At 40.7% G+C, this 16767-nt stretch overlaps 2 protein-coding genes across 4 annotated transcripts in view; one reads left to right on the top strand and one right to left on the bottom strand.

Moving 5' to 3' along the window:
- The first annotated feature begins 571 nt into the window (after window positions 1–571).
- On the top strand, window positions 572–11255 carry DHRS9 (dehydrogenase/reductase 9). The gene is made up of 5 exons (XM_075831110.1): window positions 572–630; window positions 4806–5145; window positions 6321–6579; window positions 7659–7822; window positions 11016–11255. The coding sequence occupies exons 2-5, from the start codon at window positions 4833–4835 to the stop codon at window positions 11237–11239; spliced, it is 960 nt and encodes a 319-aa protein (XP_075687225.1). The 5' UTR covers window positions 572–630; window positions 4806–4832; the 3' UTR covers window positions 11240–11255.
- Window positions 11256–15335: 4080 nt separating this feature from the next.
- LOC142656226 (bile salt export pump-like) overlaps window positions 15336–16767 on the bottom strand; it is a 56874-nt gene continuing 55442 nt past the window's right edge. For all 3 annotated transcript variants that reach the window (XM_075831113.1, XM_075831112.1, XM_075831111.1), the window contains exon 27: window positions 15336–15880. In XM_075831113.1, the coding sequence (XP_075687228.1) occupies window positions 15680–15880 (201 nt within the window). In that variant the 3' untranslated portion in view covers window positions 15336–15679. The remainder of the gene's footprint in view (window positions 15881–16767) is intronic.

The raw sequence follows: 16767 nt of genomic DNA on the forward strand, positions 1-16767 counted from the left end.
AGAGAATACATTTATTTATACCGCACAGTAAACTCTTTAAAAACAGAACCCAAAAAGCAATGCCACCCCACCTGAAAAAAACAGTATAACATTTTTACAAACACTTTATAATATGTACCGCAAATCGGTACCAAAACAAAAAAGAAACGCTGCTTCATACAGTAAGGGTATCCAATGCTTGTGCAAAGCAAGTTAGCAATGCTATGGACATTGTAGTGGCTGCTACTATTAGTGATTGTCACTCAGCATCTGATACCTCTGCCACTATAACTAAAGGTAAGGAGCAATAATGTATATATAAATCTTCCTAATATGTGCTCCAAAATAGAGTTTACAACAAAATCTGTATAGTTGCGGCTCAAATTCATATAAAATAACACAGAGGAAATAGTGAATAGGGAAGTCGGTTTGCACAGAGGTGATTTGCATAGACATAAATAGGTTGGGATGTTTTTTGGGCAGTGTCTGTGTTACTACGACCGGTGATCACACCTTGTCCTGACCGTAGGTTTCTATGACACAGCCTCCCACATACAGATATCAGAACTAGTCTACTACTTCCTCAGAAATCACAATGCAGTTGTCTGCTGAGAGGAGAACTCGTCTTTAGACTTTTATCTGTGCCATAATGTGAGTATTAACATTTTATCACTTATTCAACATGTAGCAGTCAGGATATTATCGGTACTAAATGTAGATTAAAGGGCATTTCCTAAATTAGATTAACTTCATATCATGTCAATAGGACTTGTTATAAGAGTCAAATATATGGGGTTCAGGACATTGGTATTTCTATCTATCTATCTATCTATCTATCTATCTATCTATCTATCTATCTATCTATCTATCTATCTATCTATCTATCTATCTATCTATCTATCCAGGGCCAGCGTCAGGACCCGGCGAACCCGGGCATGTGCCGGGGCCCACTCCACTTGGGGGGCCCACTTAGCCGCCGGGTGCTGACGCTGTCGTCGTCACGGCATCACGCTAGCTGTTCTGCTCCGTGTCTCCGTCTCTGCGAAAGCCCCTGACATCACTGTCCATATATGGACAGTGATGTCAGGACCAGAGCAGTGTCCCAGCCTGGCGTAGCTATAGGGGTCACCATGGTTGCAACTGCGATCGGGTCCCTAAGCTTGGGGGCCTGCAGTGCCAGCATTCACTTGCTCCAGTATTCACTGTGCTGCGAGTGGCTCGGCGCAGGCAGTCGTGATGTAGTGATGTCATCGCGCCTGTCTGTGCCGAGTCACTCACAGCACAGTGCATAGGAGGAGAAGGATCCTCCACACGTCTTGGGAACGGGGGTAGGTAAGTAACTATGTTATTATTTTTCTATTAGGTACATACATATGGGGGCATTATACTGGGTATGGGAGGAGGTCATATTGTAGCTGCTGAGGGGGCATTATACTGTATGGGGGGCATTATACTGTATGGGGACATTATACTGTATGGGGCAGCTATGGTGGGCATTATACTGTATGGTGCAGCTATTGGGGGCATCATATGTATGGGGGTTTTCTACTGTATGTGGCAGCTATGGAGGCATTATACTGCATGGGGCATTATACTGTATGTGGCAGCTATGGGGGCATTATACTGTATGGGGGCATTATACTGTATGGGACAGCTATGGGGGCATTATACTGTATGGGGGCATTATACTGTATTGGGCAGTTATGGGGGGCATTATACTGTATGGGGCAGTTATGGGGGCATTATACTGTTGGGGCAGCTATGGGGGCATTATACTGTGAGGGGCAGCTATGGGGGCATTATAGTGTGGGGGCAGCTATGTGGGCATTATACTGTGGGGGGCAGCTATGGGTAGAATTCTACTCTGTGGGGCAGCTACAGGGAGCATTATACTGTGGTGGTCAGCTTTGGGGGGCATTATACTGTGTGAGGGGCAGCTGTGGGGGCATTATACTGTGTGGGGGGCATCTATGGGGGCATTATACTGTGTGGTGGCATTATACTGTGGGTGAAGCTGTGGGGGGCATTATACTGTGGTGGTCAGCTATGGGGGGCATTATACTGTGTGGGGGGCAGCTATGGGGGCATTATACTGTGGGGGCAGCTATGGGGGGTCATTATACTGTGGGGGCATCTATGGGGGGCATTCATGGGGTCTGTCGGGCAAGGCAGCTGGGCATAGGCATGCACAGGGGTCTGGTGGTGTTGGGGAGGGGTAGGGGGGCCCAAGCTGAATTCTTGCACCAGGGCCCATGGGCCTTTAGCTACACCACTCCCAGGCAGACTGCTAGTGGTGCTCTGCCCGGGACTATGGCTCTGGGGTTGTCCCTGACAACACTGTCCATATATGGACAGTGACGTCAGGGGCTGTGTGCCACTACCTGGGAGGAGGGGGCTGTGTGGCACTACCTGGGAGGGGGGACTGTGTGGCACTATCTACAGAGGGCACTAAATTTTTGGGGGCACAAAGTGAAGATTTTTGGAATTTTACTGCCGCCGTGCGTTCCCCCGCAAAGGGGCCCACTAAGTCTGTGTCGCAAAAGGGCCCACACAAACCTGGAGCTGTATCTACCTGTATCTGTCTATCTATCTATCTATCTATCTATCTACAAACAAAAGTAGGCAATAGAAAATGAAAAATGGGGTTCTTTATTCGCCTTGGTGCCAGGGCAAATAAAGAAACCCCTTTTTCACTTTCTATTGGAGTGCTGCCTACATTTGTTTTTTATAAGGCTTGAATTAGGAACGTTGGTCCGATCCCTGAGGTGTATCTATCTATCTATCTATCTATCTATCTATCTATCTATCTATCTATCTATCTATCTATCTATCTATCTATCTATCTATCTATCAATCTATCAAAAATAAAAGTGGTACCCCCTGCAATCATCTTATCACGGGGGTGGGAGGATATGGGGTGGATATTGACTATTGGACAGGACTGATCAATCCTTTCTAGAAAGGAGATCTTCCTGAGACACAGTCCATGTTTTTTGTAATCAGAAGAGTCACTTAATTGGTCGTCTTTGGTCAGTTTTCTACTTTTTCTGAGATTCCAGATTACTTCGCTGTTCTGTGCCGGAAACAAGTGACAGATTAGCAGAATTAATAATATGTTATAACAGTAATAATATGATATATAATAATGCCGGTTTTATAGCTATGCTATGACTTCCTGTAAGCTTCTGTTTTTACACTATTCTGTTGAAACTCCCTCTCTCTCTTGTGTATATCTTATTATGCAATTTGCACTGCACTTTTACAAAGTCTTTTTCACCACACAAGGGGAATCTGTGGTATAACGTATCTGCTGTACTGAATATACCTACTTGGTCATTTTAGAAAATGTTGCTTCGTGCTGTTGTAAGTAATTGCATAACTCTAACTTTTTAGTTCTAATCCAACAATAGACAGATGATTTTGGTTAAGACCAGGACAGAGGAACAGTCCATGAGCTGAAACCCCCACAATATGTTTAAGAACTGCTTAGAGATTTCGGCCGGGTCTCCGATACAGCACTCGTAATACAGCGCCATATAACTCGTATTGTTGATTAACGTCTATAGAGGCAAACAAAAACCATTGAGGCGGGAGGGATTTCCCATTAGGCACAATAAGTCCTAAAGATAGCCCTACGGAAGAATGCATCGAGTCCTCAGGGTCGAGGCTGGATTATATATAGTTCATGCAGTGGGACTGAGTTAGTGCATCAGTCTCTATCCAACGCTTATACACGTCATGTAGTTCTGTGATGTAAGCTCTGGTAGTAGAATACATTTATGTGCTGCACGCGGCCAAATGCTCTCATGCAAGTATTGACTTTTTATGGTGCATATTCAACAAAATAATTGAATTTCAGATAATGGTTTGTTTACATGAGGAGACGTACTGTCGGTGTGTCTTTACTAATGAATTGTTTCAAGGTATCAATCGTTTTGTGTCTTTAGGCTCTTGAAATGTAAATCCATTACTGCCCTTCATCAAGGGTTTTGGACCAAAGGTGTCCAGCAGCGACTCACCCCTCTTGCTTCTGTTGTATATGCATATTTGTCAGAGATTTTGTTTTTTGGGAACAGAGTTAGGGGACCATTGGTCTTTTTCCAAGGTTTTCTTATGGACAATTTTTTTAGACGCATCTCCAAACAAAGCAAATAATAAGTGTGTGTATGTGTGTCGTTGGGTACGGATGTAGAGAAACTGAGTTTTGCATTTGCACAACTCATCATAATATTGCAAGGTGTTATCTTTGGTGTCCCTTAGAACTGCAAGTCAACCTACTGAGTTATCGTAAAAGTCATCTTTTAACAGTAAGCTGAGTAATAAAATTGCGGCCATATAGCAACTTAAGCAATTTGGGTCAAAGCCGAGACGTTAAAGTGGTTATCGCACCACAGCAATGATGTCCATACGCCCAAATAAGACATTTGGACAGTGGTTTTCTTCATGCCTGATTGGTCATGGCTATGGATTTGTTGAATAAGTTTAAATGCCATTTAATGTGGCAATAGCACGCACTATGAGAATTAGAAAGAGGATCTTATTGATGTTGGTGCACAAAATAAACAGTTCAAAGACCAATGCAGCTCTGCTACATTTGTAGGTGTACTTTGTATGTCATAACTGTGAATGACTCTTAATGTAAACTCATTGTAAAAAAGTTTTCTCCTAACACATTTTTGTGTGATGAGTTGAAATTATTATACAGTGCTTGCACCTCACATCCTAATCATATGTCTAAACCTTTATGGGCGTATTTGTTTGATATATACGCAGCATTATAAAATAATTAACCTTTAAATATTTCTAACCTTCTTGTATTATTTTAGGAGACAGTGAACAAGACACGTGAGAAGATGTTTTTGTATGTGCTGATTTGTCTCCCTTTCCTTTATCTGTGGTGGAGAAGAAGGGATGGTCTACAAATTTGCGGCCTTGAAGACAAATATGTCCTGATCACCGGATGTGACTCTGGATTCGGGAATCTTGCTGCCCGCACATTTGAGAAGAAAGGGTTCAGAGTTCTGGCAACTTGTTTGACTGAATCTGGAGCGGCTGCTTTAAAACAGGAAACATCAAGAAAAGTTAAAATTATTCTTTTGGATGTGACTGATGATGACAACGTAAAGAGAGTCGCCAGGTGGGTGAAAGATGAAGTTGGAGATAAAGGTAAGTTTCATTTTTGCTACGTAGAAAAGCATGGGGAGTATAGAGTGGGACTGGTCCAACAGAGGATCTTCTGGTGGGCTCAGGTTCTGATAAAAGCACCCAAACATGACAGAACCCATGAGATCAAGCAAAGGAAAATCCTATATGAAGCTCACAATGGAGCGGATCAATGGTGCTACAGTCTATGACTTTTTTGAAAATTTCAAAAATAACCTATTAGTTCTAGATGATGATATGACCTGTGTGTTCGATGAAACCAAGATGTACTATCAAGCAGTTAAAAGTAGATATTGACTGGTTATGTATAACTGGATGATACTTTCTCTAGTCTAAAATAATTTTCTCTGGTGGGCCCAATGTACCTGAGCCCAACACTGGGAAATACATACAACAGATACGTTTTCATAGAAAGAACTAAAAATAGTGTTCTCTTCTGTTGCTGGTTTTCATCACCAGAGAGAAACCATGGAACAACTATAACCTCCATAGCTACTCGGAATTGTTCCACTAGGATCTCCCTACTCCATAGGCTCCATAACAGCCTTTATGGCACATAAAGTATTTTTTTAAAGGGACTATTAGCAGTTTTAAGGTATCAAAACCGCTGACAGAGCGATATAGGGGAGGGGAAAGGCATTGTAAACATACCTTTCATCTCAATCGTGTAACTTGCGAAACTGACGTTTGATACCTGTGCAGCACTCGCACGTGCCACTCTCTGATTGAGTGACAGCCCTAGTGGCCAATCAGGACACCGCTAGAGCCATCACTCAGAGCAAAGGGGTGGGGCAGGCAGCTTGCAGTGAAGTGAAACCAGTTCCACATCAAGTGCCCGCCTCAGTGGCACTTGCAACCACAGCGCTGGGTAAATTAAACATCGATTTCTTGATCATGCAATCTACATGACCTAGATAAAAGGTGTGTTCACAATGCCCTCCCCTATATGGCTCTGTCAGCAGCTCGGAGGCCTCAAAACTGCTGACAGATTATTTTTAATGCTACACCAGATGCAGTATAGTATGGAAATTACTCACAACTCACAAGGTTTCTACTAGATCACTCCTGCTGCTTGCTGACATTACAATTCTGGTAATAACATTATAATAGGGAATTTCTAGTTAATTTTAGTCCTGTTTATTTGAATATTTTTTTGTTTCTTTTTTTACCTTTTTTAGGTCTTTGGGGACTAGTGAACAACGCAGGGATAATGGGAACTCTCGCACCTATTGATTGGCTGACAATTGATGATATTAGAGCACCGATAGAAGTTAATTTATTGGGATTAATACATGTCACATTATCTGTGCTTCCCTTGATTAAGAAAGCTAAAGGGAGGATTGTTAATGTGTCTAGTGTTGGTGGGAGAGTGGCAGCCAGTGGAGGAGGATATTTTTCATCTAAATTTGGAGTTGAAGGATTTAATGACAGTTTAAGGTAAGTTAAATTCATATCAGCTGAATACAGTGTAATGTTGAACGGTGTTATTCCAGTTTCACGGGAATATCAATGAACTTCCTTAAAGAAACTTGAGCATGCATGATTACGGTGGAATTGGGAGAAACATCTTCACCTTCCACCCCATAAACATGCACTCTTTGCTCGACCAATCATACATGTTTAGTTAGATGGTAATAGATGACAAGCCGCTGCTAGACACTACCGCAAATAAATGGGAGACCATGTGTTAAATGTCACGCTAAGTCCTCCAGAGCGGAGACTGCTCTTTGCAGTGGCTTTCCGCTCTGGCTATTAGGGTCAGTTCACAAAGCGGAATTTTTGCAGCGGATCCCGCCACAAAATGTTGCCTCCCATTGATTTCAATATTTCAATAAGAGCCAGACCCTTCTGTTTCCCTCTAGCTGATTTTTCAGCTAGCAGGAAAAAGAAGCGTCCTTCCCGATCTTCCTATTGAAGTGAACAGGAGGAGGAATCTTCCAAGCAAAAATCTGCTGTGTGAACTGACCCTTAGGGTATGTTCATACGGCACCCTCCGTTACGGCTGAAATTATGGGGCTGTTTTCAGGAGTAAACAGCTCCGTAATTTCAGCCGTCATGGCATGTTGAGGCGCTTTTTCGCTGCGTCAATTACGGACATAAATGGAGCTGTTTTTCCATCGAGTCAATGGAAAACGGCTCCATTTACGTCTGAAGAAGTGACAGGTACTTCTTTGACAGCGGGGCGTAAAAAAAATGACCGTCGGAACAGAACATCGTAAGACCCATTCAAATGAATGGGCAGATGTTTGCCGACGCTATTGAGCCGCATTTTCGGACGTAATTCCTGAGCAGGGAATCCTCTTCTATGATTTCCATAGGCCTTAATACTATAGGAAGACAGGTGTTGTCCTAATAGGACATCCCTTTCAAGCTGTAAATGATTATTATAGGTAAATGATTATCACTTTTCCTAGAAATTTCGTAGATGAGTGCTAAAATGTGAAAATGTTGATCTCAGAAAACATTAATTTATTTAACTTTTTCTAAACTTTAATCTGAAATTTATTTTCTTGAAGGCGAGATTTGAAGGCTTTTGGAGTTAACGTTTCTTGTATTGAGCCTGGACTCTTTAAAACACCATTATCTGATCCAAAAAGAGTTTTAGAACAACGTATATGTATCTGGAAACAACTTTCAAAGACCATTCGAGACGAATATGGAGAAAACTATGTACAAATTGGTATTTTGTTTTTTATTAATTTATTTTAAAAAAACAATGACATTTTCTTGATGCAAAAATCACAAATGGAGCCAATAAACCATTAGATTAGATCAGCCCAGTCTACTATAAGATACATAATTGGAAGGCAATATTTCATTGGTTGCTATGGGCAAAAGAAGGGGTGTCACGCGTCACAGGACCATTCTGTACTTGGCAGACAAGGGCCACCACTAAGAACTTGTTGTAAGTCTTGCACAGTATGTTGGATTGCCATAGCTTAAACTTTCCTGTAGGAAGGAATAATACAGACCATACAAATACTACATTATTACCTGTTGTAATCTCCGGTGCACCACTTCACAGTGGTCCACTTCTCAACATCATAACATTGTGGTCCAGAGCTAACAAGCCGGTTACAACGCCATTTTACATTGAATTTCTAGAGTCTCCAACCCTAATGTATTACTTGACCTCAAAGTATAATTAAACATTATTTGTGCCAATGGTGGAGTGAACACCACTAGTGATAGCCATGTTCCTTGATGTTCGGGAGACAGTATTTTAGTAGATATGCTATCCTTCCCTGCACTAAGGCCAACATTGTGCCAGCGGGAACGATCAGTAAATAGGGCACTCCTGCACATCCTTCTCCTAGGCCTTGCTTTAATGATAGAGATTGGCACAGAAAGAGCAGGTTACATTTAACATTTGCTCATATTGAAGGGTGGTGCAGAGAGGGAGCATTAAACAAGCAAGTATGTTGTATTTTATATTGAGGTTGGCGCTATGGACACTGCAGTGACACTATAGGGACTTTTATAAGGCTGATTCTATGAGGACTATTGTGAGGCTTACATTATAGGTAACATTATGATTATGGCACTATAAATACTGTGGTAAGCTATGAGAATAGTCAGTACTGGGTTGAGGGTAGTTCAGGAGAGGTTTAGACAGTGTAATGAATATTCAGGGGTGAGGTTAACATATAAAAATGCTCTAATGCAAAAGCCCCTCCTGGTATGGTAAGCTTCTTGTTTTATATCACTGAAATATGGATTTTTTTAATTAATCAGTTCATATAGATCTGTATGAAACATTATAAGAATGCTAAAGTTCATAGAAAAATTAAAATTGTAGCAACACCAAGGAGGCATGAATTTCTCTCCCTTTATTTAGGCTAAATTCACACTTGCGTTATATAATCCGTTACTCTGATCTGTTTTTAGATTAGTGGATGTTATAAAAATAACGCATGGTAAATTGTCAGTTTTTTTTAAAAAGGATTAGGCTACATTTACACGACAGTGAAAAAAAATGTCCATTAAAAACAGATCAACTGTCCGTTTTTTATGGCAGTTTTGCATCAGTGTGTCTCTCAGTTTTCATCCATTTCCAGTCCGTCTGTCCGTTTTTAATGGCCGCATCCGTTTTTCATGGCCGTTAAAAAAAAGGATGGATTCTATGGACAGTAATGTCAAGGGCTTCCCCGGGCTCTGTGTTTAAAGTAGCGCTGTGTGTAGGGAGTCCTCGGCCAGGATCAGTTTTTACCAGCCGTTACAAGGATTGTTTCCTAAAAAACGGCCAGTAAAAACTGATCCATTTACATCTATGAGAGCCGTTTGGCCGTGAAAATGGCCAAAAATAGGACATGTCCTATTTTGTGACGGCCAATATTCACGGGCCATTAAAAAAACAGCCATGTGAATACGCCCATAGAACTTCATTGTTCTGAAAACAGCTGTGTGACGGCCGTTAGAAAAAAACGGCCGTCACACGGCTGTTTTACACTGTCGTGCTAATGTAGCCTGAGTTTAATGCATCCGACAAAAAAACAGACAAGAATCCGTTTGCATCCGTTTTTATGAATTTATAACGGATCCATTTTTTTGGCACCCTTTTTTGTTCAGTTGATAGTCTGTTGCTAGGCTCTTATCTTAAATATTTTTTTCCTTGGGGGCCTATAAATGAGTAGTGTACATGAGTATGAGTATCAATTCATACCATTATGACAAAGTAAAAAAATATATATTTTCTCACCAAACGTTATATAGACAGCTCAAAAATGGTAACAGAATATCTGCTGGGGGTCACTTACAGTTTCTTCCTATCACTAGAGGTCTTTTCCTGTTAATAGAGTTTTAATTGATTTGCAAAATGCTGTCTGCAATGCTGTGGGCAAAGCAAAAAAAAAACAAACTGATGCAAACTGATTACAATCCGTTTGTATCAATTTTACATTGACACTAATGCCTGTTCACATCACCGTTGGCTTTCCGTTCCAGGGTTCCATCGGAGGTTTCCGTCGGGTGAATCCTGCAACGGAAAGTCAAACTGAAACTACAGCTTCCGTTTCAATCACCATTGATATCAATGGTGACAAAAACATTGCTAATGGTTTCCGTTCGTCACCATTCCGGCAGGTTTCAGTTTTTATGACGGAATAAATAGCGCAGTCGACTGCGCTATTGATTCCGTTACCATTGAATGGAAAGCCAACACTGATGTGAACAGGCCCTTAAAAATAACTGATCAGTTAGACATCCGGTTTTTTAAAACGGAGAAAAAAGTCCTGTACTCTGCACTTTTATATCCTTAAAAAAAAACGGATGACTAAGGTTATGTTCACATCTGCGTCAGGGCTCCGTTCCGTTGGAGCTTTGCGTCAAAACGGAGCCCTGACTGACACAAACTGAAACTATAGGTTTCCATTTCCGTCACCATTGAAATCAATCCGGTGCCAATGGTTTCAGTTTGTCTCCGTTGTGCAAGGGTTCCGTCGTTTTGATGGGATGCATAACGTAGTCGTTTTGACGGAATGACGGAACCCTTGCACAACGGAGACAAATGGAAACCATTCGCATCGGATCCGTCATCATTGAAATCAATGGTGATGGAAACGGAAACCTACGGTTTCAGTTTGTGTCAGTCAGGGCTCCGTTCTGAAGGAAACCTCAGACGGAAAGTCGGAAAAGAGCCCTGACGCAGATGTGAATGAAGCCTTACATAATGGAAGCAAATGGATGTTAACGGATGCAATTAAAAACCCCATTGATTTCAATGTGATATTTAACAGATCCGCTTTTATCAGTTATTTTAATATAAAAATGGATCAAAGTAATGGATTATACAACGCAAATGTGAACTTATCCTAAGAAGGTAAAATAGATATTTTTTTTTCTCGTCTAAACACATCCTCTTCATCTCTTTTCAGATGCAGGATTGAAGCAAAAATTAGACCATTTGCGAAACAGTGACCTCTCTGCAGTCGTATGGTGCATGGAACATGCTCTCACCAGCCAACACCCAAGGACGAGATATGGTGTTGGCACTGATGCTACTTTCCTCTGGATACCAATGTCTTACATGCCAACATTTATACAGGACTTTGTCATATTGACAAACAAGGTGAAAATACCTACAACAGGCCTAAAGTAAATATTGTATACATGAAAAGAATACCAATAGATACAAATTTGCTATTAATAAACAACAAGTATTTATTTTGTGTCATTACTCATAACTTATAGCAAATATTGAAGAACCTCTATACCAAACAAAATAGGTGATTACAAAAAATTGTGCATGTTTTTCTACTTTATTATCTAGTCTGCTGTCTTTGTAGAAAATGTTCAGCTATATTAGACGGAAGATAATGTATAGGGAAGATGTATAATTTAGGGAAAGAATACTATATTGCATTGTATATATTTGAAACATTTGTTAAAGGGTTTGTCTGGTTTAGGGTATTCAGTGTTCGTAGAGATGATTCCACACAAGATCACAAAAAACGTATACGACACGGTATACTATTTCTTATATGGGAGCCAATTGGTGACGTATGCCACTGCATGGCATACATCACAGGCATCTGTTTAACATATACGTCATAAGCTTTTCAATAGATTTTTATGTTGATACGTTAAACGGATACCAAAATAGTCTGTGGGTGACAGATGCCTATAACTGATGTTAAACAGTGGCGTCCATCACCCATAGATTCTTATGGGAGTTAAGTTCTGAAAGTCCATAAAATAATATTATTAAATAATAATGTATCCCATAATATAAGTCTATGGGTGATGGATGCCACCGTTAGGCATCCGTCACAGCCTACATTTAACGTATACGCAGGGAGCTTATCCACGTTAAATGTTCGCCAAAAACTTTATTTGAATCGGACCTTAGTTCAGGCTGCAATTTTGATCCCTTCATTTCTTTTCAGACCCCTGATATGCAGTTTGGAAGCTGCTCCTAGGTTTAGACTTCTTTCATGTGGGTGTTTTCATCCCAGTAATACATGCTGGATGTGAGTCCTGTATCTCTAGGATGATGCTGATTTCACTAGCTCTCGTGAATCAGCACAGCTTCATTTCTGTACTGCTTTCTCCTTCTACAGCCCCCGTATAATCTTTTCTCAATTGTGCAGACACATACTCTGATGCTGCCTGTATGTGTCATTTTCAGAAAGTTGTTTAATTTTGCATTTAGGAAGCAAATGAACAATAAATAAAATTGGTGCAAAGGTGTCCAAAGCTTTTAAACCTATGAAGGGAACAAGAGGATTTGGTCAAATTTTTTTCTTTTTACTCCCCAACCCGTTCCCCTTTTGGGAGTGAGACTCATTCTGAGTTTTGCTATGGGGCCCAATGTTTTCAATGGGCCATGTCCTCTTTTTGTGGGCCATATAGCAGCTGCATGGTACACTTCTTTGGTATAAAGACCTTGGTTGTGTTTTGGGAAGGAACCTCTTTTTGATAAAGCATATACAAGCCATACTTTAGGGAAGTTATGTGTTGAAATCTTTTAAGCATTAGTGAAATGTTTTATTGACCATTATTTATTGTGTCATTAGAAGAATTGCTCTTTCCTAAACTAAATGTTGTGTAATATAACTAGAGTAAGTTTCCTTTGCTGTCAGATATACTGCTGGCATCTAAAAAATAGCATGTTCTGTTTTCCAATTTAGAAAAACCCAAAACAGGAACATACAGGGTATAATCCACTTAATGGCTCAATATGAATCTATATGAAGGCTTATATTTATTTATAACGTGCTACAGATATACAAATTGAGCTTTGGAATAATTAAATAGACAATTAAAAACGCAGTGTAAAATAAATAATAACACATAAATGACAGCACAGTTTACACAAAAATCCATTCTACATAATAATTGAGTAAAATTATGAATACATTGCCTCACATATCTTCATCAACATCAACTGCTATTAATGGCTATTTTCCCATATCCCAGCATATAGGGATATACAATAGCTGTTGAGGGTGCAGAGGCAGCAGTCGCACCCAGGCCATGGTACTGGAGGTGGCTCAAAAGCTCCTCTGCCACAGAAGACACCGGAAATTATAAATGGCACATAGTAGGTGGGGGGTCCTGTTACATATTTTGCATTGGGGTCCAGGAGCTTCAACCGGTGTCAGCATTGGCCGGCTTCTTGACTACTTCACTTTTTCTTGTCATATATAGAGAATAGTTACCCAGATTGCCCCAAGATCCGTGTTCCCTGGCATCTATCCAGGCTGGGCTTGTGCAGACTTCGGCCCTGGGTATTAGTAGTAGCCAGAACAAAATAGCTATGCACTACAACACAAGCTGTAACTACAGATTAATAAAAAAAAAAAAAAATAATAGGATTCAATGTATTATATAGGCATACAGTCGTATATGTCTGTGGCCAGTGGTGTAGCTATAGGGGTCACAACGGTAGCAGTTGCAACCGGGCCCCCAAGCCTGGGGGCCCACAGGGCATCCAATGCCACACAGCACTGACCTTATTGGTCCCAGTCCCAACTGTATCTGCGTCCTCAGGATGCAGATACAGTTGAATTCAATGCTGGAGCAAGGAGCTAACGGCTCCTTGCTCCAGCATGCACTGTGCTGTGAGTGGCTCGGCGCTGACAGGCATGATGTAGTGACATTATCGCGCCTGTCTGTGCCGAGTCACTCATAGCACAGGCCAAAGGAGAAGAAGGATTTCCTCCACTCATCGTGGGAATGGGGATAGGTAAGTAACTATTTTATTATTTTTGTATTAGGCACATATGTGGGCATTATACTGGGTATGGGAGGGGGCTAATATGGTGGCAGCTATAGGAGCATTATACTGTATGTGGCAGCAAAGGGGGCATTATACTGTATGGGGGCATTATACTGTATGGGGCAGCTATGGGGGCATTATACTGTATGGGGCAGCTATGGGTGGCATTATGCTGTGTGGGGGAATTATACTGTGGGGGCAGTTATGGGGGTATTATACAGTGGGGGCAGCTATGGGGGGCATTATACTGTGTGGGAGCATTATACTGTGGAAGCAGCTATGGGGGCATTATACTGTGTGGGGGCATTATATACATGGGGGCTATTTGGCAAGGCAGCTGGGCATTGGCACGCACAGGGGTCTGGTAGTGTTGGGGAGGGGTAGGGGGCCCAAGCTGAATTCCTGCACCAGGGCCTATGAGCCTTTAGCTATGCCCTGTCCGGGCCATACATTCAGCTGCACACTTCAAACATATATTCTGAATGTGATGCACGAACATAATGTGAATAAATCTTTATGGCCTCCAAAATAAAAATACAAATTTCCATAATTTATGATTACTCCTCTAGGTTTTAAAAATCGGCAATGTGTTTCACACCCAGCAGTTTTTGATGACATTTTCTGAGTCAAAGCTAGAAGTGGATCCAGCAGCCAAACATGTTCAAAATGATAAATTATATTTGTAATTCAACAGAATTTAAAGGTGTTGTCTCTTGAAGACCATCCTTTCCTACATGCCTTTTTAGGATTCCTGCAGAACTTAGAGCCGGTCATATTGTGGCTCGTGATCTGGCGGACCCAGCCCTTCCAGGTATTATTTAGCCATTCATTTCAATGCCGGCATATAATATAAAATTTTTCTTACGGTGGCTACGAGTAGGTGTGATCTGCTAACAATCTAATGTACTGTAAATGACAGCTGCCCGATCATTGCCCAATGTCAGATCTCACAATTTGAAAGTTTCCTGTTTGATTCTATTAATTCCCCTCGAGTTAAGAATCGGACATCTTACTTGTTGGATCAAATATTTTCTGTTAGTCATCTATGGAGTGTCTATGAAAACCACTGCAGATTTTTCCGCAAATCCATGGCAAAATCCAAATGTATTACATGCAGATTCTGTTGCAGGTTTAACCCTTTGCATTGCAAAGGATAATATTAGCTGAAAAAATCTGCAACATGTCCTGATTATTTCTGCTACATGTGGATAGGGTTTTGACACCCAAAAGACAATGCAGCAAAACTATGTTCACAGTTTACAGCACTAACCAAATGGAGCAGAGTTAAAAACAGCCAAGAAACAAACACCAAAGAAAACAAACAGGAAATAAGCATTATCCATAGACATATTTTGATATCATTTTTAAGACAACTGGACGTTAGCTTTAATATGAAAGGATAGAGAATAAATAATTCCTGAAATATTCTACACATCATACAATAGTAAACTGCAACTTATGACTTGCCAGTCGCATAAAAACTACAACTCCCAGCGTACTCAGCTGCTGGAGTACAAGAGGTTGCAAACCATTGTAGACAAAGACATAAAGTCTGCAGGTTATCTCCAAAAATAATCTGGAAATAATATACAGCATATGTCATCATGAACACATTGCAATACACTAAAAGGATAAGGTTGAAATTAAGCAATATCCTACTGTCTTCAGGAAACACTATGTGCACAGCTATATGGTTTTGCAAAATAAATTAAACACAATATTCCCATTGATTGCAGTAAGAAAATATACAACTATACAGGAACATATATTTTAAACAACACATTAAGGCACTGAGTCGGAATGTGCAGCAGGCGGTTTCTAATTTATCGGTGCGCCTGTAGTGACCAGTTTATAATAGGCTCCTTTCCGAGACATAAGTTCCTCATGATTTCCCTGCTCAATAACAGCGCCTTGTGCCATTACAGCGATGATGTCACAGTTCTGAATAGTGGATAGTCGATGAGCAATGGCAATACAGGTCCGACCTTGTCTCGCTTCATCCAGTGCGTCCTGGACAGTCTAGAAAATAAAGCAAAGACATACATCTAAAATGAATAATCAAGTGTTTTGTAACGTAATTGGTCCCTATGCCGGCTCATGCACATTACTATTCCTTATGCACGGACCATACAGAGGTGTACAGACTGCTCTGACGGTCTGTAATATGGACCCATAGGCAATTTGTGCAATACCGTGAGGCACAATAAGCTCGCTGGAAGCTATATATAATCAGAAGTGGCAGATGACATGAGATGCAGATTCTCACAGAACCATTCAGAAAAAAATGTCCGTGTCCCCCCATGTAAAAAAAGACTTCTATGGTAGACGTATTCGAGATATGGATCACAAATATGGCCAACTGCGTGGGAGCAAGTCCAAAGAAAGTAATATATACAGGACACATTGGCTGAAATGATTGAAAATACAAATGTAAAGAAATTGGAAATTCAAAGTAAAGTTGATTTGTAGTCAGAATACATTAGGGTAACTGCTTAAATAGCAATTCCCTAATATAATATTATTGCCACTGGCTACAATCTCCAGCTTGGATCTAGCCTTTTTTTCACTGGGTAATTATAGCTGTGACTACTTAGAACTGCTTGAATCTAAACAGTAGTCACTACATGTAAATGGACCTTTAGATTATTAGCAAATCCCATCAGAATCAGTGACATTCTCCAAAAGATCTTGGCTTAGATCCAGCTTAGATCTTGGCGACCCTTAGAGGCCTAACTTTAAAGTGAATCTCCACCTTTTATTATCAAGTCATTTCTAGGTATAAAATTTTGGGCTGATTAATTTCTTAATATATATTTATAATGGCCGGAGCTCCATTTTCCTTATACAGAGCTCCAAATACCCTCCATAGACATACATTTAAAAGATAAAATGCTGGATACCTGCAG

Source organism: Rhinoderma darwinii, chromosome 6 (assembly GCF_050947455.1).
Source record: "Rhinoderma darwinii isolate aRhiDar2 chromosome 6, aRhiDar2.hap1, whole genome shotgun sequence".
NCBI classification, from domain to species: Eukaryota; Metazoa; Chordata; class Amphibia; order Anura; family Rhinodermatidae; genus Rhinoderma; species Rhinoderma darwinii.

Excerpts from the sequence above, each read along its gene's own strand:
- DHRS9 (XM_075831110.1), top strand. The coding sequence starts at position 4,833 with ATGTTTTTGTATGTGCTGATTTGTCTCCCTTTCCTTTATCTGTGGTGG. Across the intron at positions 5,146-6,320 it reads AGATGAAGTTGGAGATAAAG|GTCTTTGGGGACTAGTGAAC; the intron begins GTAAGTTTCATT and ends TACCTTTTTTAG. Across the intron at positions 7,823-11,015 it reads AGAAAACTATGTACAAATTG|ATGCAGGATTGAAGCAAAAA; the intron begins GTATTTTGTTTT and ends ATCTCTTTTCAG.